Below are 24,643 nucleotides of genomic sequence, written 5' to 3' on the forward strand. Positions count from 1 at the left end.
CAACCACCTACTCCCGGTCAAAGACATCAGGCTATGTCTAATCCTGCCATTTCTTCCTGCAGAACATCTCTAAGATATGGTCTTTCCTATCCATTCACATAGCTAAAATTCTCATCCAAGCTCTCATTATCTCATGTCTCAATTACTGCAACATCCTTCCCTCTGACCCTGACAAATGCAATCTTGCCCTGCTTGCATCCATTCAAAATGCTGCTGCAAAGAATCTTCCTAGCTCATTGCTTTTCCCATGTCATCCCCCTTGTCTGCATTCTTCCATTGGCTCCCCCATCTCTATTCTATCAAACATAAACTGTTTGTCTTCACTTTCAAGGCCCGTCACAGCCTGTCCCCACCCTACCCCTCATCTCTCATTCGGCATCGAAAAGTTGACTCCTATCTCCATCGCCCACTTGAATTTTCAGACAAGCACCTTTGTGCTTTCTCTCATTCTGCCCTGGACAGTTGGGAGGAACTCCCCATAAACATCTACAAAGCTACCTCATCATCAACCTTCAAAACCCTCCTCAAAACTCTCCTTTGCCGTGATGCCGACAGACAAAAACAAAAAATACCCCACATGACAACAGTTGTGCTCAGACCATTGCTAATCATACTTACCATCTTATCTCATTGTTTCCTTGTATTCCACCATTGATTTGTCTCTAGCTATCTGTTGCCTCTTGTCTGACACTTACATTGTAATTTCTTTGGGGCAGGGAACATCTTTTTGTTCTGGATTTGTAACACACACATCACAATGGGGTTCGCTCCTAGGTGTTCCGGTAATATAAATAATAATAATAAGCTCCTTAGCACAGAACAGAGGAGACCGCCCTTCTCCACTGCTAGCCAGCTCCACAGCATGGGTGTGGGGAATGAACTTCTCTCATCTCCCACTGATCTTAACCGGACTGTTGGGAGCGCAATACTTTTAAAAATCAGGCTGCTTATTTAGGTGCCTAAATATGGATTTCGGAGCCTAACTTTAGTCTCCGATTTTTGAAAGCTTTCACCTCTGCCTCTACTACTTTGAGGAGACTGCCAGCAGGAATAGTAAATGATCAGTGCCAGCTGTGGAGATGCTTTTGTGACCCAGATATCTGTTCACTCGGAACCGCACTGAGATCACAGGGACTTGTTCCATAGTCCCCTGGATACACCTCTGCATTAAACAGACTACAACTAAATTTAGTTCGTACTGAAACATTTCAGGACAGGGACGATGTGTGGCACTTCCCTAGGAGAGGAAAAAAAGTGAAGCATTGGAAATTTCTTGTTGTACTGTGGGAATTTGCTGCCCCCCCCAACTCCCTATCAGCTACAAAATCGGGGTGAACTCCAACTCCAAACAAACCTGTCCTTACAGTCCATTTAACCCTTCAGTACAAAGAGACACACACGGGGAAAAATAGTGCATCTTATTGTTAAAGGGACAAAACAAGTTTAGAGGATACTGCGCCTGATTCTCGTCTTCCATACACCAGATTTATACTGTTGTAACTATCTACCTCCGGGAACCAGTTAAAATACTGGAGGTCCATTGACCTACTTACAACATGGTTAAAGACTGTAATATAGATGGAATCTAACTATGCTCCCATTGCTGAATTAAAACCTTGGACAGTCGCAAACTTTAGCCCATATACAAAGATAGAGCTAGGTCCCGTCCACACTACAATTTATCTCTATGGTGACTGGGTCCCCTAACTTAGCTAGAGCTGTAAGGTCAGGAACCCCAAGTAGAGAAGAAGAAGAATTATATGAAAGTGGTTAACATTCTGGGAAACATCTAAAGAGACTAGAACCCTGCTTTCCACCAGGAGTTGGGTGTTCACAGTGCATGTCTCAGAGGTAGGAAGGATAGTCTCGTTGAAGCACTGGACTAGGACTCACGAAACTCAGGGTCAGTTTCCAAAGTTTCAGTGGGACTTTGGGCCAGTCCCTTAAATCCCGCTGTGCCAATCAAAGTGGCCAGTACCAAAGAGTTTAAAGGTTTTGCATTTAATCTGACTCTAAAAGAAATCATCTGACTAGGAGTTTGGTGAGTTTTATATTCAAGCTCTGAATAGCAGAATAGTCATAGACTGGGGAACTCAGTAGTGACAGCATAGGTAGAGAGCAGGTTTCTTGGCTCTGGTTCAGCTCATACTGCTATACATCTCAAATACTATACAGGGTTACTTATACACTATAGGGACATAGCCTTTCCTTACAGGTGAGCGAGCATCCATTGAGTTCAATGGGTAGTGCATGTCTCTCCAAGGGCAGACTTCAGCCCATAGTCACAATAGCTATGTTCAATGACAGCTACCCAATACAGTAAGGGTTCACCATGTAAGACTAGTTAAGAAACCCTACAGCAAAACAAGATGGGCACTTTTACCCATGATCAGCCGCCGCTTTACTCGCTTATCCACATCTGCTCCTGCTGTGGCATTGCTCTCAGAGATCTCAGCTACAGCCTCCTCTCTTTCTGTAATGCAAGTACATGGTGGGTAAAAAATCAGTGAGTGGTAGTGCGACGGTTGGTACCTAATGCAGTGGCCAACTATCTTGGCCGTATCTTGGTACGACATTCCTTTTGAAATCCAATTCTAAAACAAAGCTAAGCTCTACAATTAGTTGAATCATATATCATAAGCAGAAACAGTCAGAAATAAACACTTAAAAACAAAAAAAACCTATTAAAACTCCCTAATTAAAAACCTCATAGCTCTTTTTCTTGTTTTGTTTTCATTTGCTTTTCAAAGACCCATGTGTTCACCTCAGAAATCTTAAAACATAGTAGCTGTCGTGAACAGAACAACAAAAGGGTTAATCAGAGATCAGATGCTACATACCAGTGTCCTGCCATCCTGATCACCCACTGGCTAATGAAAGAGATGACTAACTGTGGCTGGGTTTTTGTTTTTAATCAATGGTCAGAGACCGGTCATCAAAGCATTTGTGTTCATCCACCAAAGCATTTCTTTACATAAGAATGGATGCCTTTCTAACAGATATGCTTTAGTTCAATCGGATGTTATAGGTTTGATGCAGGAATTGCTTGGTGAAGTTCTTGGGTTATACAGGAAGTCCAATTAGATGATCCTAGAGGTTCCTTTTGGACTCTACGAATCTATGAAAACTTAAGAAAATGGAAAGGAATTGTCCCCTGATTAATAGCATGTGTGATGCTTCACAAGTACCAGAACAAAATATACTTAAAAACAGAAGTTCTTTTTTTCTTTAACATTCTGGGCCAGTTCTTCTGTGCTTCTCATGCAATCAGAAAGCAGCCTGTAAGGTGGAGAGTCCATTAACATAGGGTAACCTCCATGGGATGTAAAGCCAGCACAATCAGCTCTACACCACCTTCTTCTGGCCTTTCCTATGCTCAAGTGCTCCCCAGATAGCAGAATGCTCCACAAGGGATTTCCTGCAGGCATCACTTAGAGCAGCCCTAAAGTTTCTCTAAGTTATGCCAGGGGCCAAACTGGATCCAAATTCAGAGTCGGGGGGAGCAGAAATGTGACCTAGAACCACTTTTCCTTCACACCCAAGTCTTGTGTCAAGCACGGGTTGGCCAGACCCATAGATCTGGCCTATGCTTTCAAAGATCTTGTCGTTTTGGCCTCTATGCAATTTTTCAGCAATACAACTGGAACATATTACTCTGCAGAAATGGTAACATTTTGAAACTCATTTTCATGTGAGTCATCAACAGAAAAGAATTCATCCACTGCTTACTGACCAAGGCAGGTTTTCCCATCTGAGTGCACTGCGTACTTTGGGTGACATCCACAAATGGGCCCATCATCGGCATCCTCACATGTATGCTGACACCCACCATTCCCATGATTGCATGTCACTGGAAAGAAAACATACAGTGGAGCCTCAAATTTCAGATCACTGCACAGGGCTGAATTTACCCTTCTCAAGTGTGAATGTTAACATGACTCCCAAACTAGAGCTTTCAGTACTAATTGATGGATTTGTACAATGACATTCTGAAAACCCACTGTTTTAATATGATATTTCACTTCATCAACAACATACAGTCTAAATATTGTATCATCCTAGCACATCCATAGATACAACTGCCAAAATTAGTGATCAACTGCGGAAATAATAGAATTCTATTTGTTCCCTTTAAGGATCAGTATGAATTTGTTGCATACAAATGCAGTCCCTCTGGTTCCTGGCCAGTTCAAATCCAGGTCTGCATTCACATGCCACTCCTCCTTTCGGTGCTTCTCTGCAGATATGGGCACAGCCATGGTCTTTATTCATGCAGCTCATGCCATCTGCAAAACAGTACAAATATCACAGATCATCAGTATCCTCAGTGTCTTCAGATGCAGGTAACAGTTCAAATACAAACATTAGCCCAACTGTAAGTAAACAGCAGACAACTTGTACCTCTTGAAATAATTTCCTGTAACTGAACAAAAGGAAAAAAGTATCAGCTGATATACAAGAAATAAAAAGAACCTGATACTGCTAAAGGCTAAGCAAATGGCCTGCAAGGTGATCTCCCTGCTCCTAATCCATTGTCTGTTTGTGTCTTAAGGTCTCCGGGGCAGGGATCTTCCATCTCTGTGTTTGTACAGCACCCAGTACAATGAGACCCCCAACCTTCATTGAGGCCTTTGGGTGCTACCATAATATAAATATTTATTAGTAATAATAACTCCTCCTCTTCCTCCCACATATTTTAATAGGAATTGAGAGATAATCAGTACCTTGCAGGACCAGGCACTAAGGCTGTCATTTCCCCTTTAGTCACCCCATAAAATAGCAAAATGAGCTGTTGTGAGGCAAGGGAATGTCCTCATTTATTCAGAGACATACAAAATTCAAATGCTTCTTCTCACATCTTTTCAAATTACTGGCCTTGATCCATAGAGTCACAGAGCCACATTTTCTTTGGTGGTTATCAGCGGACCCAGCAGTCACACATACCGTACCCATGGGCAGCAAAGAATTTGCTGTTTTGGGAGCATCTTAACCTTTTCTGATATCTACTGGATTCTTTCTAATTCCAACCCGTACATTTTAACAACACCTCTGGAGAGTCATCATGATGTTTTATATACAACTGCACCTCTGTGCTATGTCTCTCACTTGCTGAATAGAATGTAATACAAGCAAGTGCAGTCTGGATCCAAATGAATAGAGTAATGTGACATTAGTTGACTTTTTCTTCTCTTCAGTGTACCTCATAAAAACCTGTATAAATCTCCTGTATAAAACCTGTCCCCTGTATAAATCTCCCCACTGTATTTTCCACTGAATGCATCCGATGAAGTGAGCTGTAGCTCACGAAAGCTTATGCTCAAATAAATTTGTTGGTCTCTAAGGTGCCACAAGTCCTTTTTGCTGTTCTTTTTGCGGATACAGACTAACACGGCTGCTGCTCTGAAACCTGTTATGGTGAAGTAGTTCTCAAGCAGCTGCTGCCTGTTGTAATAGCAATCCTAGATATCAGTGCTGAAGCTCATTGACAGAGCTTTAGGCATGACTTGCAAAATGTCCACACATCACTATGGGCCTCCAGCCTAATCCATCAGAGTGTCACACTACACAGAAATAGCGTAACACTGCAAAAAGTTCTAGCATGTTACAATATATACAAAACACACACACACACACAACCCTTGCAACAGCACAACTTTTGGCTGGAATGTGACTGCAAAAGAAAACACAAATTTCCATATTACAGAAATGTTGGGGTTTAAACTATTAACTCTCCCATATGGCTTAGTAGTACAGAGCAGAATACTCTAGATCCTTACTGAATCCTCTTGTATTGCTAAAATTCAGGAAGCAGCAGAGAAAGACTGACTGCTTTTTCTTTTTAGATAATATAACCACTTCAAGAGGACTCTGGTCAGTTTATTTAGGCTTGCTGGCTAATCTTATTGAGGGCCCAATCCTGCGCCAACTGAAATAACTCCCATTAACTTCAGTGGAAGCAGGATCCGGCCCTGAATAAAAAAAAAAAAATCGGAGACAAGACTCATTGTGTAAAAAAAATAGGTAAAGGTTTCCTTAACCTATGCATTTTCAAAATATCCTCTCTTTGAAGGAATATTATTAAATGAGGAAAAAAATTTTGTAGTGGGAGCTGGGGTCAACCTTTCATAAACATTCAGTTACATTTTAATCAGGCAGTTACTTTGCATATTATATTTTTGACATCCCAATTTTAGGCTACAATATTCTTCCTCTATTAAGAAAGCTTTAAGTAACAAAGGAATGGATGCTACATTGCTTAGATTATTCTGCTCTATTGGCTTTTTGATTCCTTTCCCACAGTGGGATGCCTTTCCCCTTTTCCCTTTCCTTTCCCACTCTGTAGAAGCCTAACAAGACAATGATGCCTCAAATCTGACAGAATATACAAAAGAGCCCAAAGATCCCCACATGAAAGCCAACATCCACTATTATGGTGTCAATCAAGGATCTGTGCAGCACATAAGATCACAAATTAGCCTTATTAACTCTAGTGTTTTTGTGATATTTTTAAGTTTAAACATGCAATATGATCTGTCTGTAAGCTAAGAGGTGTTAAGAAAGCATTAAGAGAATTAACGGATTAGTTTCTGTTAGCAAAGTAATTTCTTTGTGTGCATTCATCTCCTGAAGAAGAAACTGTTAAACCAGGTACTTTGGTAAAGTTCACTGAACTCGAACAAATAGTTTAAATGCTGAATTGGTAATTGCTCAGTTCTGTGCATGTGGAATTCAGTCACTTCTCCACCAAAAGTTAAAATGGACCTTACAAAATGAACTACATTTTAATAATAAAATACCCAGAATCTGACTAGTTAAATGTGCTTTCCACGACCATAAAAACAAAATCTAGTTGACCAAAAAGAGGATATTTTATGGAGAAGTGCATACAAATGTTTTAACATTTTATTTACTATAAATCAGTCACATTATTTCACAGGCCTGTTTAAAAATCAGCTCCAATGAACATTTTATATTACATAATATATATATATATATATATAAAAATGTCAGTGTATCTGTACCTGATATGAGAATGAGCAAAGTGATTCAATTCTTATGCAGTCATATCAGTGGAACTGTATAGGGAATAAGTCAGAATGGTATTTGTCCAGCCAGATGTACACCCAGTTAGCAAGCCCTGCTAAGTGCTGCGGGAAGGTGCTGTATCAAGGCTGGGTCATACTCATCACCATAATTGCCATTCTGTTGTCAACACTCAGGCTCAGATTCTGGACAGTCTTGTGCAGGCTTACAAGGAGGTATGGGGAAAGGATGTCCCTTTACAAAGAGCGACCAGAATCTCGGTGCTGCCCTGCTTGAGCACAAGCCAGGGGAATGCCAGCACCATTAGCAGAGCTAGACATCCCTGGAGTGCTGCATCCCTTCCAACAAACTGGAGAAAGGGACTGGTCCTGTGTAGAGTGCATGCTTTACCCTGTTAAAGGGAGCAGCATTTCCCACTCCCAGAGACATTCTGGCTGCCTAGGTCTCCACAGGTAAAATGTCTCCAGGAGTTGCTGCTGATGCGGTGCCTCTGTGCACTAGCCTTCAGGTGGCATGGCTTTAAATCTAACCCTAATGTGCCAAATCCTGCTGCTCGTATTCATGCCCACTGATTCTGGCCCAAAAGAAGTAAATAACTGTGGCTTCTGTGACATACTGCGATGGACTGTGATGGATTCCTAAGTGGAGACGGATTATCACTAGAAATGATAATAAGAGGATACATCATGGTCACAACACTTATTTCTATGGTAAAAACTGCATGTGCATGGCATCCCCTGGAATCTGCTAACTCGCTAATGTTAGGATATAGATATTCAGGCCTGTCTGCAAAGGCCTGTACTTTAAGAATTTAGGTGTATTCTTATCACTTGGCTAGTTAGAGGTATAAAAGAAAGAATCAAAATCACTGTCTGCCAGTGTAAGGTCCTTCTCTTACTGTGACAGTCTGAGGCCCTGTTCTTAGGCTAAGGCCTTTGGCTCAGCAACAGAGGCAGCCATAAGCTGGGAAGCGACCGGTCACATCCTCACATTCCAAAACTAGTCACATTGAAATAAGGTGCTATTGGGCTGTTAGGAATACAATTCTGTCCTGATAGTGCCTATCACCTCCAGAGAAAGGGAAGTGCCTAGAAAACGTAAAAGGAAACTTAGTTTGATAGCATCCTGTCTGGCAAGAACTCGCTTATCAATAGCTGGGATGTGAAATCCTCACTTCTGTATTGTTTTGTCATTATAGTTCCCACTTTGCTATTGTTTGTCTGTATAATCTCTGTCTGGTTCTGTGATTGTTTCTATCTGCTGTATAATTAATTTTGCTGGGTGTAAACTAATTAAGGTGGTGGGATATAATTGGTTACATAATCATGTTACAATATGTTGGGATTGGTAAGTTAAAGTTCAGGAAAATGATTGGTTAAGGCATAGCTAAGCAGAACTCAAGTTTTACTATATAGTCTGCAGTCAATCAGGAAGTGAGTGGGTGGGTGTGTGGGTGTGGGGGAAATGGGAACAGGGAATGGGGGTGGGGAAATTGGAATCATGTTTTGCTAAAGGGGGAAATGGGAACAGAGAATGGGAGTAGGGAAATTGGAATCATGTTTGGCTAAGGGCAGGAATGGGAACAGGGACACAGGTGTAAGGCTCTGTGGTGTCAGAGTTGGGCAGGGGGACACTAAGGAAGGAAACTGGAATCATGCTTGCTGGAAGTTCACCCCAATAAACATCGAATTGTTTGCACCTTTGGACTTTGGGTATTGTTGCTCTCTGTTCATGCGAGAAGGACCAGGGAAGGAAGTGGGTGAAGGAATAAGCCCCCTAACAGGTATTATGAAGCAAATTAAACAACAAAGAGAAAAGCCATAGGTAGGCAAGTGATTTATCGCTATTACTGATGCAATGTCCTCACAAAGCATTTGTTCTGTCGCTTACAGCTGAAGAGGAATAAATCCAGGGCATGTAGTCAAGGAAAACTTATGATTGTGCACAACTCAATGGGAGGTTATGAGCCCAGCTGACCTACGCAAGGCTTAAACAGAGCCAGAGAACCATCTGGAGCACCACACTGCTCTTGATCCACCCCACTACAGTAGATAACTATCACACCTGACTATTGCCTCTAAAAACTCCTGCAGTGTTCCAGCTCACAGACCTGAGCCAGACAATGTGGAGCACAGCAGATGAGGAAGGATGGATTCCAGGAAGCTAATAATCCAAGTCAACCTCAACATGCAAATCAGCTGGAGCAACAGAATAGCCACTCAGTTGCCTTCTCATTCTATCCACAGGCCAGGACTCCTGCCCACCTCCACAACCTCCTTACTCTGTTAAGCTGCTTATACGAACCACATCACCGCAGAATCAGAGAGTCCACAAACATCAACAGATTTATCCTCAGAACACCCCTAGGAGGTAGGGAAGTGCTCTTACAGATGGCAAACTGAAGTACAGGGAGATTGAGTGCTTCCTCAAAACTACACAGGAAATCTGTGGCAAAGCAGGAAAATGAACTCAGATCTCCTGTATCTGAATCCTGTGCCCTAAATACATGACTGTTTTTCCCTATTATAGAAGTAGGCTAAGGGAGGTGGGTACAAATGTCAGGGGAGGAAGAAAGAGAAAGAGAAATGGGAGGAGGGTCAGAGAAATAGGGGACAGGGATAAAGTGAAGTATGGGCACAGAAGAGATTACACGTACAGAAGAAGAGAGAGGTGAGGCTCCATCATGGGGTAGAAGAAAAAGAGAAGAAGGGGGAGATGGAAAATAGGTAACCATGGAGAGGCAGTTTAAAATTTTTGGGGTTTTCAATGAAAAACTGAAATCTGAAAAAATGTTGGTATTCTCAAAGCATTTTAGGTAAAAATATGAGGTTTTTGGCAAAAAAAAATTATTGGTTTTCACAAAAGTGAAAAATTTGACTTGAAAAGAAAATTTCTACTGAAAAGGTATTGGTTTTTCACTTCCAGTTTTTCGATGAAAAAGCAGAAATTGTCGACCAAAATTAAAATTTTCAGAAAAAAATTACTTTTTGGTCAAAACCACCCTTTTTTGGCAAACATAAATGTTTTGACAACAAATGTTTGACCAGCTTTAGTGTCATGGAATATGGGGAATCAGTCAACCAAAAATGAGGAAGCAGGTGAAGGGGAAAGAGACAGCAAAACAGAGGAGAACAAGAGCAGCAAGACAATGGATCCTGGAAGAGAATTTGGGGAGGAAATGGAAAAGATACAATGAAGAATGAGGGGAAAGAAGTTGTTACTCCTGCTGGAACAGGACAAATGGGGAAGGCAGAATTCTTTTCAAGACTTACTAAAGAAGAGACAGAGAAAGAGGGAAGAGCTCTCCACCAGGAATCAGGTACAGACATGCGTTAAAACAACTGATTTTGCCTTTCGATCCGTCAGACAGTATCCAAATTTGAATGTGATTACCCTGTAAGGTATTTACCATCCTGATTTTACAGAGGTGATTCTTTTACTTTTTCTTCAATTAAAATTCTTCTTTTAAGAACCTGATTGCTTTTTCATTGTTCTTAAGATCCAAGGGTTTGGGTCTGTATTCACCTATGCAAATTGGTGAGGATTTTTATCAAGCCTTCCCCAGGAAAGGGGGTGTAGGGTTTGGGAGGATTTTGGGGGGAAAGACGTTTCCAAGCGGGCTCTTTCCCTTTTATATATTTATTAGCCGCTTGGTGGTGGCAGCTATAAAGTCCAGGGGCAAAAGATAAAATAACTTCCTTGGGGAAGTTTTAACCTAAGCGGGTAAAATAAGCTTAGGGGGGTTTTCATGCAGGTCCCCACATCTGTACCCTAGAGTTCAGAGGGGGGAAGGAACCATTCATCTTGGTGAGGAAATACAAAGGAAAAGGGACTCTCTCTCTCCCATGGCAAAGTCATCTCATTTGACAGCGTTCCAGGCTCTGATTCTACAATGGATAGCATGAGGGCTGTCTGCAGAGCCCCCCTGAAGTCAAGAGTATTCTGGGTAAGTCTACACTTAAAATGCTACAGCAGCTCAGCCGTGTCACTGTAGCACTTCAGTGTAGACACTACTTATGCTGACAGGAGCAGTTCTCCCATTGGTGTAGGTAATCCACCTCTCCAAGAGGCAATAACTACGTTGACTGAAGAATTCCCGCAAGGTGGGAGGGACCAGAACCCAGTCTCCAGCCCAACATGTACACTGCAATTTTATAGCCCCACAGTCCAACCACCATGAACCCATCATCTGACCAGGGCCAGCCACAGGTGTCTTGTTGCAGTGCAGACATACCCTCTGGGGCAGGCAAACAATGAACCTCTTCTCTTGTTGAAGAGAACTCTAAATGTTTGTGAAAATGCTTAAGAGAGTCTGCTATGTGCTCCCATAAGAAGTTTCTGCTCACTGTTTGGAAGGAAAGAACCAGTACCTTCGGAATGGTGAATGCATGTGTGCTGGTTGTCACTCAGGAAGAACCCTGCCTTACAACGACACTCATAGCTCCCCACGGTATTGACACAAAGGTGCTGGCAACCACCGTTGTTGAACATGCATTCATCCGTATCTGAAAAATAAAGAGACTGGATTTGTATCTGCACAGCTGCATTTACTGTCACTGCTATAAATCAGTGCCCGGAAGTTGATCTCAAAGTGTGCAACTAGTATAGATTAAAAATAGATGTTTGACCAAAGCCTCAGTGGGTCTATAGATCAGGGCATTTAAAGAAGATTTTCATTCTGAGACAGAGATAGAGGAAGAGAAAATTATTAAAAACCTCAGGCTCAGGTTCAAGCGAGAGACAGGTAACCCAATTTGGACACAATTTGCATCATCACACGGAACCTTCACCCAAACTACAAGCCAAATGCTAGGTCTTTTCTGAAGTTTAAGAATGTCTGATTAATTATCCTCCACCTCCTCATTTCACCTCATTGTCTCTTATTTTGTGGCTGCTTCTGTATTTCCGGGTTGTAGCCAGGGACAGAAGCAAAAGTTACCGAAATAGTTTAAGGAATGCTGATCTTGTAACATTTATGGCCTCACCAGAGGCAGGAAGTATGGGGAACCTCAGGAGAAAGTCTGTTCTTGCAGATATATATCTAATTTGGCAGAACCAAGAGATACAAAGAGTAGAAAAGCTCCAGCTAAGTCCCTGAACATTGAAGTGTTCATCTCAACCTCCAAGCCTTTTGAATTTTACTCATCACTGATTTAAGCTTTCTGTAGCCTCTTGCTATAGTATAAACCTTACAGGTCTGATTTTCAGAAGGACTGGGCACCAACAGCTCTCATTGATTTCAGTGGGAGTTATGGATGCTCGACACCCAGGAAAACAGGCCATAAAAGTGTCATGGCAAAATTCTGCTCTCATTTGCTCCTATGTAACCGCATTTGGTGCATCATGTTCTCCCCACTCTGCTCACTGCTACAGTACTAGGGCTAAGATTTTTTAAATGAGTATTTAACATTTTTTGCATAAAATAGTTCCTAAAAACAGGAAGAAGCCATTGTGTTCTTACCAACAAGTGAAATCAAACACTGTGATAGATTTAAGTTCCCTTGAAACCACTGGGCCAACCTGAGTACCTAAACCGAGATGGATTTAGCACCGCAACATGATCATAGAAAAGAATGAAGATAAAAATTATGTTCCAAGAGGTCTAGATGTCTCAGTCTTAATAGAAACAGTTAATTTTAGTAGTTCGACAGTGATCTGAATCTAAGGAATCAGTATTGAAACAACCACCAAGACTCTCCAGTACTGTGGATTTGAAACTCCAGAAAATGTTTCTGCTTTGTGGATCATGACAAAATAATGGAATATTGTCTTCTCTCTCCAAAAAGTAATTGTCTGTTCAGCTAAAATCCAGCCACACATATCATGTCTTCAGGAATACAGATGCGGCTTAGTTAACAAAAAAGTGGCATGAACTAAGTAAGTAAACAGTTTAACAGAAAATGAAGCCAAATTTGCTGCATGTCAAAATATCTATTTTAATTTTAAATCAGATCTTCAAAGGAACACTCAAAATTAGGAGGTCTGTGATTTGAACTTCATTGTTTTAAAGTCCATATTATCCTTTATATGCTCCCCGCCCTCCGAACCATTGCATCAATAATGTTGTTCTTTTCAAAACAACCAGCCAAGCAATAATGAAAAACCCTATATTAACACAACAGTGGGCCAGTTTCTGTCCTCAGTTATAGCTGTGTACATTCAAGGTATCTCCAGTGAAATTACTAAGATCAGAATATGACCAGATGTATTCATGTGCTAGAGGAGTTCTTTGTATGGAGAGAGAATATGCCCCTTTATTGCCTTATTAAAGAGGTCAGGTGCTCACACAGTTGAGTATCCTTAATGTGAACCTCATGGAACTCTACTTGAGTGTTTAAATAAGTGTGAGAGAGGATAAGACACTCTTCCTAATATTAAAAAGCATCAATAAATCGTTCAGATGCTTCTGCCCAGACTATATGGCTACCCAGCTTTGGCATATGCAAGGGTTTGGTAGTGCAGCCCTTGGGACTTAGTGCCTTCCCCATCCTCTCCCATTTACACACCAACAGACATGACTTTGTCTACGGGCCAGACCCTTAGCTGATGTAAACTGATGTAGTTCCAACGAAGACAAAGCAGCTATGCCAAATTACACCAGGTGAGGATCTTGCCCTAAATATTTAATAGAGGCCTAGTCCCATTACTAAAACACTGCGTGGTAATCTGAAATATCTCATCACCCTTGCAAGGCTCACAACAGTCTTCAAATTCTGCAATGGGGGCAAGTCCCTTCCCCAACAGGAGTGGAAATCTCCTGAGGTAACTTACCCAGTGATGGCCCCACTGCTCAGGCAGTGATGAGCAGTATTTGTAGGGGGTGCACAGAGGTCCACACATTTGTGTGAAGGGAGACCCACTACACGGTTCCACCAATCATGGCCCACCACGTAGCAGCAAGCAGGAGCCACAGTTACCGCCAAACCCACAGAGCAGAAGGGTGATGCAATGGTTGGGATTCAGGAAAAATTGGGTTTAATTCCCTGCTTCACCACAGACTTCCCAGATAACCTTGAACAAGTCACTTACCTTTCCTGTACTTTGGTTCCCCAACGGTAAGATGGAGCCAATCGGACTCCCCTACCTCATATGGGTATTGTGAGGACAAATACATTAGAGATTGTGAGGTGCTCAGATAGTACAGAAATGGGGCCCATATAAGATACATAAATGGGAGGGTGAGGCATAGCTCCTCCATTACCTGGAGAAAGGATTCCTTTCTCCCAACCCCAACACATGGCTGGGCATGGACCCTAAATTAACACTTCCAAAAAATAGAAAATGTTCTTAGTATTAAACAGATCAATTTATTAAAGTTTCCCTAAAGAAACATGTTAAAAGAATAATGAAGGATACTTTTCAATTTTTAATCCAAAGAACTCAAAGCGGTTACGAAAAGTGTGTCAGTATTATCCCCCATTTTACAGATGGGGAAACTGAGCAACAGAGCAGTCACACAGAGACTGAAATGTCAAATCCTGGAATTCCTGTGTCTAATATGTATCATTCTTGTTTAAGACATCTTATCTAACACAGCATCCAGGAATCACAGGTTTTTTACTTTCACAAAATTAAAAAGGGATATATTAGCATCAATATTTGCAATGTTAGCAAGCATGTTCCTTACCGAGACAATTATGGCCATCGTGAGCCAACATGAAGCCATCATAACAAGTGCAGCGATAATTGCCTGGAATGTTGAAACATTCATGTACACAGCCTCCATTGAAGTCATTATCACATTCATCAATGTCTGAGGGATAAAGCAAAAGTCAATCTGATTAATGCTTCTTGGTTTGGCATAGACAGGTCCTGACATGATTGTATAAATATGAACAGTAATTGCTCTCTTAAATCATCATTGTTTTGCAAATGAACTATACTTAACACATTATTTGTTCAATGTTTCTGAAAAATGACAAGATGCATTAGGATTCCCAACCAGTGTTACAGTATAGTTTTAAGCTTTCTAAAGCTGCTTATTAAAAAAGATGTTAGATTAAAAATCATGGATCTGATTCTCCTCTATTTTATGCTGATGTAAATCAGGATTAAATCCATTGAAGTCACACTGACATAGAATCAATTTGAGGGAGAATCAAACTGCATATTTTTAAAAAATGATAAATTTCCTTACCTGCATTCATCACAATACTCTCATTATTAAAATGGAAAGAATTTTAACTATCTAATTTACCATTTCAAGTTGTCTGTTCACTTTGCATTTGACTCGGTTTTGATTATTAAAACGCACGAGTCAATTTAGCTTCTGATTCTCAAGCACTAGCATAAAGCTGCAATGCTTAGGTTGCAAATACTGCAAGGGAATGTTTAAACCAAATAAACAGCTTTAATTTAAAAAACATTTTCATACGATTCTATCTGACATATTTTCTAAAAACTGTCAACACCCAATCTAAACATTGGCCCTAAATCACCTTTTTTTTTTTTGATACTTCAAATGAAATGATAAATGACCAACACTTTGTTTGTTTCCTAATAAAGAAACTGAATATGTAGGACTTCATCTTGCTCATGTTTGTACTAGAAAACAATCTATAGCATAATACTCCTTAAGCAAAATAAACTAATCACACACTAGAAGCTTTGATTTAAAAGACACAAACAAACCAACGAATGATCTTTTCCCCATTTCAATCAACAGCAAAACTCCTAACACCATTGGTGCATCTGGGACTCAGCTCATACGATGAAATTTGCCTGTGCACATCTTCAAAATCCCACTGATACTCTGAGGTGGTACCTACATCTTCTGCTGCCCATCTGTTTGCACAGGGCAGAATTTCACCTGCATGGTTAGGGCACTGAGGGAAAGAGATAGGGACAATACCCAAAGCCTTTTACAGTCAGACAAAAGTTTCAAATACAGCTTTTAGACTAAAGATGGGTCAAAGCCACAACATCCAGATACAGATTTTGAATCCCTTAATGTTCAGTATGTTTAATCCTAGGGTTCTGGTTTGACCCAAAATAGAGAGAAAGAGTTGGTGCTAAATTCAGATCCAGGCTTCAATTCCTAAATCCTCTGCCATTATGAAAGTTTTGGGGGGTGGATCCAGGTTTTTGGTTTGGACCAATCTCTGCTTTTCCCAGACATCCTATGATGCTTGTTACACTATTAATAATACTATGAGAGCTTACACAGTTATTTTCACCTAGGGATTTCTAAGGGTGAGATTTTCAAAAACAATGTAGTGACTTTGGACCACAACACTCATGCACCTAAATGATTTAGGTCTGGTCTTTATACAGTTTTTTTTACCAGTGCACCTATTACAGTGAGGGCTGGGATTTGAGTTCTTTTTTTTTGTGTTAGTCTGTTTTGGGTTTTTTACCATAACAGTTATACCTGTACAACCCCTGTAAGGCAATAGCCATAACAGTATAAAGCACCTTTATGCTGATATAATTGTATTTACACTGAGGGGTTGTACCACTATAACTATAACGGCCCAAGGTCATACAGTAAGTTAGTGGCAAATCCAAGAACACAACCCAGGTCTCCTGAGCTCTAGCCACTAGAGCTTCATCTATGGTAGCAGTTACCCCAAAACATTAAGGTGAAATTTTTCAAACATGGGTCCCTAACAAAGGCTCCCTAAATTCACATTTACATACCTAAATCTACTGTAGCCAGGTTTTCCAAGGCACTCACCATCTACAGTGCTCACTGAAGCCTTTGGGAATCAGGACACTTATTAGTACATGCTCAAATATAGATATAGGTGACTAATTGTAGGTGAAAAATTTGGCCTTAGCTATAGCAAGTGCACTCTGCCACCCTTGTGTCATCTGAGGGGCCCAGGTTGGCTTTTCTCATTTTAGGGTCCAAAAGCCCAATCTTAAAACACATTCTGTACTTTCTGAGAGGCACTAAGAACTTCAACAGGAATTAAGACTTAGCCCCCAATGTTTCACTGCCTAACTATGTTTTAAAGAAGCTGCTCATTATAAAAATACCTTAATAACTCAGTAGGTACATGTGCCCCCTTGGGATGAATTTGTCATGGACACAGGGTGGGTGGGTGTGTTCTTCTCCCCCCTCCTTCCCAAAACCAAAAACTGCCATGTAAAATCCTGGCTCCACAGATGTTAATGGGAGTTTTGCAGTTGCCTTCAAGGAAGACAGGATTTCACCCACTGCGAAGCCCAAAACAGTGAGAAAAAGTTAATATTTTTTGCACCATTTTTAATTAAAATTTTAAGCAAAACCATCAGTTTGGTCAGAGATTTTTTTTGTTTATCAAAATCCAGGTTTCTTGGTACATGCAAAATTACACTAACCATTCTGATAACATTTTGATAAATATTTTAATTAAAAAGTGATTAAATTTTTCAAAAACAGAAAACAAAAAAAGGGTGAAAACGTGTGAAACAGAAAATGACGTTGAAATTTTTCTTGTAATTTTTTTAGATTTTGTGATCCATCCTAGTTATCATTGCTATGCTGCCAATATATTGCTGGCTGATAATAGGATCGATAATAACAGAGAAACTATTATAATGACATTCTCTAAATTAATGGCATACTGGAATACTATGGTCAGTTCTGGACATGCCATCTGAAAAAGGCTATAAAAGAAATAGAGTGAGCTCCTAGCCAGATGACAAGAATAAGTAGGGATATAGAAAAACCCACACATAAAGAGAAATTGAAAAGTTGGGTTGTGTTTGCCTTAAAGAGGAGATGAATACAAGGTGACATGATAAAAGGTATATAAAATAACAATTAGGATAGAAAAGATAGTCTGGGAACTTCTATTCACCCTGTCTCAGAACAAATGACCAAGGGGATACTCAATGAAATTCAAAATGAATACAAAGAAATATATTTTCATATAACATGCAATTGGCCTGTGGAACTCCTTCCACAATACATAAGTAAGACCAAGCAGGATTCAAAAAATAACTCTGTCTATTGCAAGGTTTCTTTCCCCTTCCCCTGGAGCAGTTGGTGGGGCGACTGTCAGAAGTAGGATACTGGATTAGATGGACCACTGGTTTCATCCAGTTTGGCAGTTCTTATGTTTCTAAGGCCCTCATACACATGACTGTAATGTAAGTGACTCCCTGCTTTGAAGCTAGGCTTCTTATTACTGTTTCCCTTTTTAGAAATATGATAAATAGAACAGAAGAAGCAAAGAAATACAGCAGGTGCTAAAGTTTCTGCTTTTTATGGACCCAATCCAGCTACCATAGAAGAAAATGGAAAGAGTCATACTGACATAAGCAGAGCTGGATCAGGCCCCTACTGTGCCTAGACTTGGCCAAAACCGTTTTCTCACTAGAACTTTAATAACTCTGTGATATTGTTCAGACAAGCATGATTTTGCCCCAGTTTCAAACTTACACATGCATTGCTGAAACCAGCTTCAACTCAGCCTGAGGCACAAACCTTTAGCCCTAACTGCAAGAAACTAATACTTCTTTTAAATGAATCAATGCTATATTTGTTCCCATGTATTGTCAATGGCCAGCCTGCTTTTATGGTAAACACCTTGAAACTTACAGGGTGGAACTTATACATCTAGGAACAAAGAATGCAGACCATGCTTACACAATGGGAGACTCTATCTTGGGAAGCAGTAACTCCAAAAAAGGATTTTAGGGGTCATGGTGGCTAATCAGCTGAACACAAACTCCCAGTGTGATGCCATGGTCAAAAGGGTTAATTCAATCCTTGGATGTATGACCAGGAAAATCTCTAGTAGGAATAGGGTTGCCAACTTTCAACTCGCACAAAACTGAACACCCCTGCCGCACCCCCTGCCCCACCCCTCCTCCGAGGCCCCTCCCATGCCCTGCCCGTTCACTGAGGCCCACCCCCACTCACTCCATTTCCCCCCCCCCGTCGCTTGCTCACCCCACCATCACTCACTTGCTCATGAAGTTGGGGTGTGGGAAGGAGGGAGAGCTCCAGCTGGGGGTGTGCCTGCAGGCTCTGGGGTGGGGCCAGGGATGACGGGTTTGGAGTATGAGAGGGGGCTCCGGGCTGAGGCAGAGGGTTGGGGTGTGGGAGGAGGTACTGGCTCTGGGCTGAGGGTGCGGGTTCTGGAGTGGGGCCAGAAATGAGGGGTTTGGGGTATGGGAGGGGGATCCAGGCTGGGGCAGGGGGTTGGAGTGCAGAGGAGGTGAGGGCTCTGTCTGGGGGTGTGGGCTCTGATGTGGGGCCAGGGATGAGGGGTGCAGGAGGGGGCTCTGGGCTGGGTCTGAGAGATTCAGAATGTGGGAGGGGGCTCTGGACTGGGGTAGGGGGTTGGGGTGCAGGGGGGGTGTGAGGGCTGGGGGTGCGGGCTCTGTGGTGGGGCCAGGGATGAGGGGTTTGGAGTATGGGAGGGGGCTCCGGGCTGGGATTGAGGGGTTCAGAGGGTGGGAGGCAGATCAAGGTTGGGGCAGGGGGCTGCGGCCCGGGAGGGGATCAGGGGTGTGAGCTCCAGGGAGAGCTTACCTCAAGCAACTCCCAGAAGCAGCCAGTATATCCCCCCTCTGGCTCCTACACAGAGACATGGCCAGGCGGCTCTGTGCACTGCCCCATCCGCAGGTGCTGACCGGCAGCTTCCATTGGCCATGATTCCCAGCCAATGGGGGCTGCGGGGGCGGTGCCTGGGGCGGAGACAGCATGCGAAACCCCCTGGCTGCCCCTACACGTGGGAGCTAGAGGGGGAACATGCCGGCTGCTTCCCAGGAGCCGCACGGCGCGGAGGCTAGCAGGGAGCCTGCCAGCCCCGTGGCGAGACAGCCCCAATCGGACAGTCAACAGCCTGGTCAGCTGTGCTGACTGGAGCCACCAGGATCCCTTTTCAACCGGGTGTTCCAGTTTAAAACCGAACACCTGGTCACCCTAAGTAGGAAGGTTATCTTACCTCTGTGTTTGGAACTGCTACTGGAATACTGTGTCCAGTTCTTGTGTCCACAAGTCCAGAAGGATGTTAATAAATTAGAAAAGGTTCAGAAAAGAGCCACAAGAAGGACTGAAGGATTGGAAAATATGCCATATGAGTCTATAGTGATAGACTCAAGGAGCTCAGTCTATTCAGTTTAATGGAGAAAAGGTTAAGGGGTGACTTGGTCACAGTACATAGGTATCTATGTGCAGAACAGCAATTTTGAAATTGAGGGCTCTTCACACTAGCAGACAAAGGTACAACAAGATTCATCGGCTAGAAGTTGAAGCTAGACAAATTCACAGTAGAAATAAGGCACGATCTCGCCTCTTCCAAGCCAGGGCTTTTCAAAAGGATACTGCCCATAACTCTATAGCTAAAGTAAATCTAAGGAGCTGGACAGAAGTAGTGGCTGCATTTGTTGTCTTTTTAAGATGGTGGTTTTTTAAAATCTCACACAAATATATAATTAAGTTTGGAATATATCAGATTCCTGGGCAACATATATGACATGAGGAGTCAACAGCTTGTCACAAATGTTCCCATGAATCCCTTTTGCAATCCTATGGGTTAACCAGCAAATGGCAATAGGATTGTGTCTGGCACACACACACTACGGCCGAAGCAGTGTGTATTACTGCAGTCAATTTACCTTCACACGTTTTCCCTTCACCACTGTAACCCAGTCTGCATGTGCACTTGTACAGCTTCGGGATGTTTTGACAAATAGCATCTGGATGACAGTCATCAGTCCCTTGGGCACACTCATCCACATCTGTTTAAAAAAAAACAAACAAACAGATTCATGAGAGATGTCAGAAGGTGCAACATGAGAATGTTTGGTTGGTTGCTGAATGGTCATGTGCATGTATGTGCACACGCACATGCATGTGTGAGAAAGAGACCCACACGAGACATGCTTGCATGATGGTTGTATGTGTGGATGTGTGTGTATTAGCACAAGCTTGCGTGATTGTGTATATGCATACATTTGCACCAGTATCTGCATTTAAACATTATGGGCAAGATCTTCAGGTGCTGTAAATCGGTGTAACTCCATGGAGTTATACTGTACTGTATTAACAGCAGCAGAAAATGCGACCCTGTGTCTCTGTATGGAGCTAAGAATCAGACACACATGCAGACAGCATTAATCTATAGACCCCCAAACCACGAGTTATTGAAAAAAATCACATTTCAAGCCTGTGACCTCACTCTTAGGAAGCATGACATTCTTTAAACTAACAAAAAGGTCTCACAAAAAATGAACACTCACTCAGTCAAGAGTTTCAAAATCACAACCCCAGACACGCCAAACTTTTACTTACCTTTAAACAGATGGTTATTCAAGTGTTTTTATTGCTCCCAAATTAGCTTTTTTAAATAAAAAGTGAAAGTCACATCTGGTGAGCAATGTTGCTGAAACACACAGCAGGCAGTCACCTTTCAAGAAGCACAAAGTGTACACAGCTAAAACATCCAGCTGGAAACTTCAGTGCAGGGGGAGCGAGGAATAAGAAAGATCAGCAAAAGAGGAATTCCTGGATATGAAGGAGGAGTTGTAGATGGCCATCAAAGAAGAGTGACAGGGAGGGGAAGACATCATCAGAACACGAGTTTCTAGGGCAGCAGAAAAAGATGCAAATCAGCACAAACAGAATGAGTTCCCATGGATGGTCAAGGGGAAGGAGATCAGTGGAAAAGGCAGTTCTGTAGGAAAGGAAGTCATAGACGGGAAGGATCTGAGACTGCAGACAAATCAGCAGAAGTGGAGGTCCTCCTTGAGTCTTAATACAGTATTTGGTGGCTATATCATAAGTACCCAAGCTTTCCCCCTTCTTCTCCTTCCTCCCCAATGTGGATCACATTGTAACAGAGAGATTATGAATGGAAGAGAAGGTGTCCCAGGAGTCAATCGCACTGATCTCCTTCTCCTTCCACATATCACCTCACATCCCGTAATAACTAGAGCAATTGCTTATGAGGAAGAATATTAATATGGTTTTAGCTTCTTTTAAAGCAGTTTAGCAGCAGGGAACAAGACAACAGGCCAGCATCATATGACCAACCGGCTCAACACGCCATGATCAAATACGCTGCTGAACCTCAATGACCCATTGAACAGAGATTGCAAATCTTTGGTCTAGGTAATAGTGATGGATGCCCTACAAATACCTTTGATCAAGATCATCAGGAAATGAGGGGAAGACCAATGCTGGGGTGGCGAGATTAGCAGAAGGTGGGATCTTGGGACAGGATAAGGAAAACCATTATAAGGGAAGCTTTCAAGTCTTGGGAGTGGTCAGCAAAGAAGGTTCTGGAGGTGAGAGGAATTACCAGAAGACCTTCAATTAGATATGGATGTACAGCACTGAGACAGAAAAATGGTATGGGATGGAGGAGATCAGTTGTCAACAAACCTTAAATGTGTATAAATTAAGTTCATGCATTATCTCAAAGTAACTACTCCCACTCTCCTTGTCCATGTATCTGTCTACACACTGGGATGTTCGTAGATTTACCTGTCTATGGAGAGCACTGTCACAGAGAGAACACATTCAAGAGTGTTTTTCTCTTAAAACTAAAATGCATAAATGTCAAACAGATACTGTGCCTTGTCCATAGTGGTTGGTTCAGGTTTTTATGGTTTTTTAACATTATTATTATTATTAATTCCTTTGATCTCCAGAATGCACATGAAGAATGGGAGTGTAAAAGCAGCATTAGTGTATATTGCAGAATGAAAGTTGATTTAAAGCTACTGTACACATTGGTGAGATTTCTGCTCCTACTGAATGTAGTCTGAGCTGGAAAGAGAGGCTCTGGGGAAGAAAACTAAGAGCAAACGCTGCAGTCTTAAACTTGGCAGTGAAACTGCTGCGGAGGAGGAAGATGCATGAAGAATTATTAGGTTTATTCCACATTTAATATAACATTGTTTAGACTGTGATACATCAACCTTGTACTTCTAGATTTTTTCAAAAACACTAAACATCTGTTTTATTTCTTTGATATTAATTTTGCTATTTGAAGGATTCCTAGTGGGGAAACAAAACTTTAAAATAATCACCACCATCATAATAAAAGTTCAGTCACAGAAATATTTACCACTGTCCATCTTATAAACCAACTAAAGCAACCTAACAGTCCACAAAGTTTGCACATTTTAATTCAGATACATTATTTTTCATTTAATAATCTCATATGTTTGAAAAGTGCCAGCCACCTCTGTGGTGCTATGTAAATACTGTATTCATCTAGGATTTGTCCAGCACCCTGTTCAGAAATGAGAGATTTTTTAAAAATAAAATAAAACTATGTTTTTCCCAATTGAAACCACTACAGATAAAAATAATAACTGTGAAGTTCAGTCCCATTTCTGAACTCTCCCCATCTTCCAAGGATGCTTTAGAGCTGGAGGTCGATTCAAGCCCATTTCTAAAAATAATAGCAACAAAGGACTGAAAGAGCAAGTGTAACTTTAGAGAGACAAGGTGGGTGAGGAGATCATATCTTTTATTGAACCAACACCCCCACCCCAGCACACCTTTCAGGATCTATGGATCCTACACCCGGCCATCACAATTTGGTATACCTAATCCAGTGCACTAAATGCCCAGGGACGATAACAGAAGTTGGTCCTACGAAAGGGAGTATTTCACCCACCTTGTCTCTCCAGCATCCAGGGACTCACGGGACTACAACCGCACTGCACCCAAGTGTCACTTTCGACATGTGAGCAGTCACTGGGACTACTCCACACAGGCTTAAAGTAGTGGATCAAAGCCAATATTAAGAAACAAACCCCTCCAGCAGTGCCCTGATCTTCGCAGGTGCTGAGCACTGGCAGCGAGGGGCCTGAGCCTTAACTTCCCTCACCCCTGTTAAGTCCCACTCATTCCACCCCCGCCCCATGTCCCACCGGGGGGTAAAGTTAAGCAGGCGCGCAAGTGTTTGCGGACTCAGGCCGGGCCAGCAGCCGGTTTCGGGGGGCGAGGCAAAGAGCGAGCGCCGCTGTCCAGGTCTGGAGGCAGCAGGACCCGTCTGCTGTCAGCATCAGACGCCCCGGGCGGCGCCGGGCAGCCGGGCTGCGTTAGCGGGGCCCGGCCACGCACGGAACGAACCCGGGCACTGGGCTGGGTCACTCACCGGGCAGGAGCAGCCCGGCGGCGCGGACCTGTCCCCGCAGCAGCAGCAGCGGCAGCAGCAGCGGGGGCAGCAGCGCCGCCCGGGCGGAGCAGCGGCGGCCGGACCCCATCGATCGCGCGGCCGCCGGGGCCTGGCGCGTCCCGCAGGAGGAGGAGGAGGAGCGGGGGGGAGGTGGCGGCGGGCGCCCAGCCTGCCTGGCACTGACACTGACGCCCGCCTCGCGCCCCGCTCCTGCTGCCGCGCGCCGTGGGGAGGGGGCGGCGGGGAGGGGGCGCAGAGGGGCTGGCCGCGGGGTCTCCCCCTCATTCCTCTCATGGGCCACTCCGCAGCCAGTCACCCTGAGAGAGGAGCCTGCACTGCCTCCCTCCCAGCGCTCTGCCTACGGGGGGGGGTGTGTATGTGTGTCTCTCTCACACACACCCTGTGGGCACACATAGACACAACTGTCCCCCACCTGCAGATACCCCCCACCCACCCACCCACCCCAGCAACACCTGCAAGCAGCCACAGGCAAGGCCAAATATTCTCTCACAGCAACACACACC

General features: G+C 42.8%; 1 protein-coding gene across 1 annotated transcript in view; it reads right to left on the bottom strand.

Annotated features, from left to right (window-relative positions):
• SCUBE2 (signal peptide, CUB domain and EGF like domain containing 2) overlaps positions 1–24,413 on the bottom strand; it is a 63,885-nt gene extending 39,472 nt beyond the window's left edge. Inside the window, 8 exon segments of the mRNA XM_073347526.1 lie at positions 2,384–2,473; positions 3,734–3,850; positions 4,161–4,286; positions 11,415–11,549; positions 14,672–14,797; positions 20,602–20,724; positions 24,099–24,357; positions 24,360–24,413. Of these exon segments, the coding sequence (XP_073203627.1) occupies positions 2,384–2,473; positions 3,734–3,850; positions 4,161–4,286; positions 11,415–11,549; positions 14,672–14,797; positions 20,602–20,724; positions 24,099–24,357; positions 24,360–24,413 (1,030 nt within the window).
• Positions 24,414–24,643: the final 230 nt, after the last annotated feature.

Source organism: Lepidochelys kempii, chromosome 6, assembly GCF_965140265.1.
Source record: "Lepidochelys kempii isolate rLepKem1 chromosome 6, rLepKem1.hap2, whole genome shotgun sequence".
NCBI classification, from domain to species: domain Eukaryota; kingdom Metazoa; phylum Chordata; order Testudines; family Cheloniidae; genus Lepidochelys; species Lepidochelys kempii.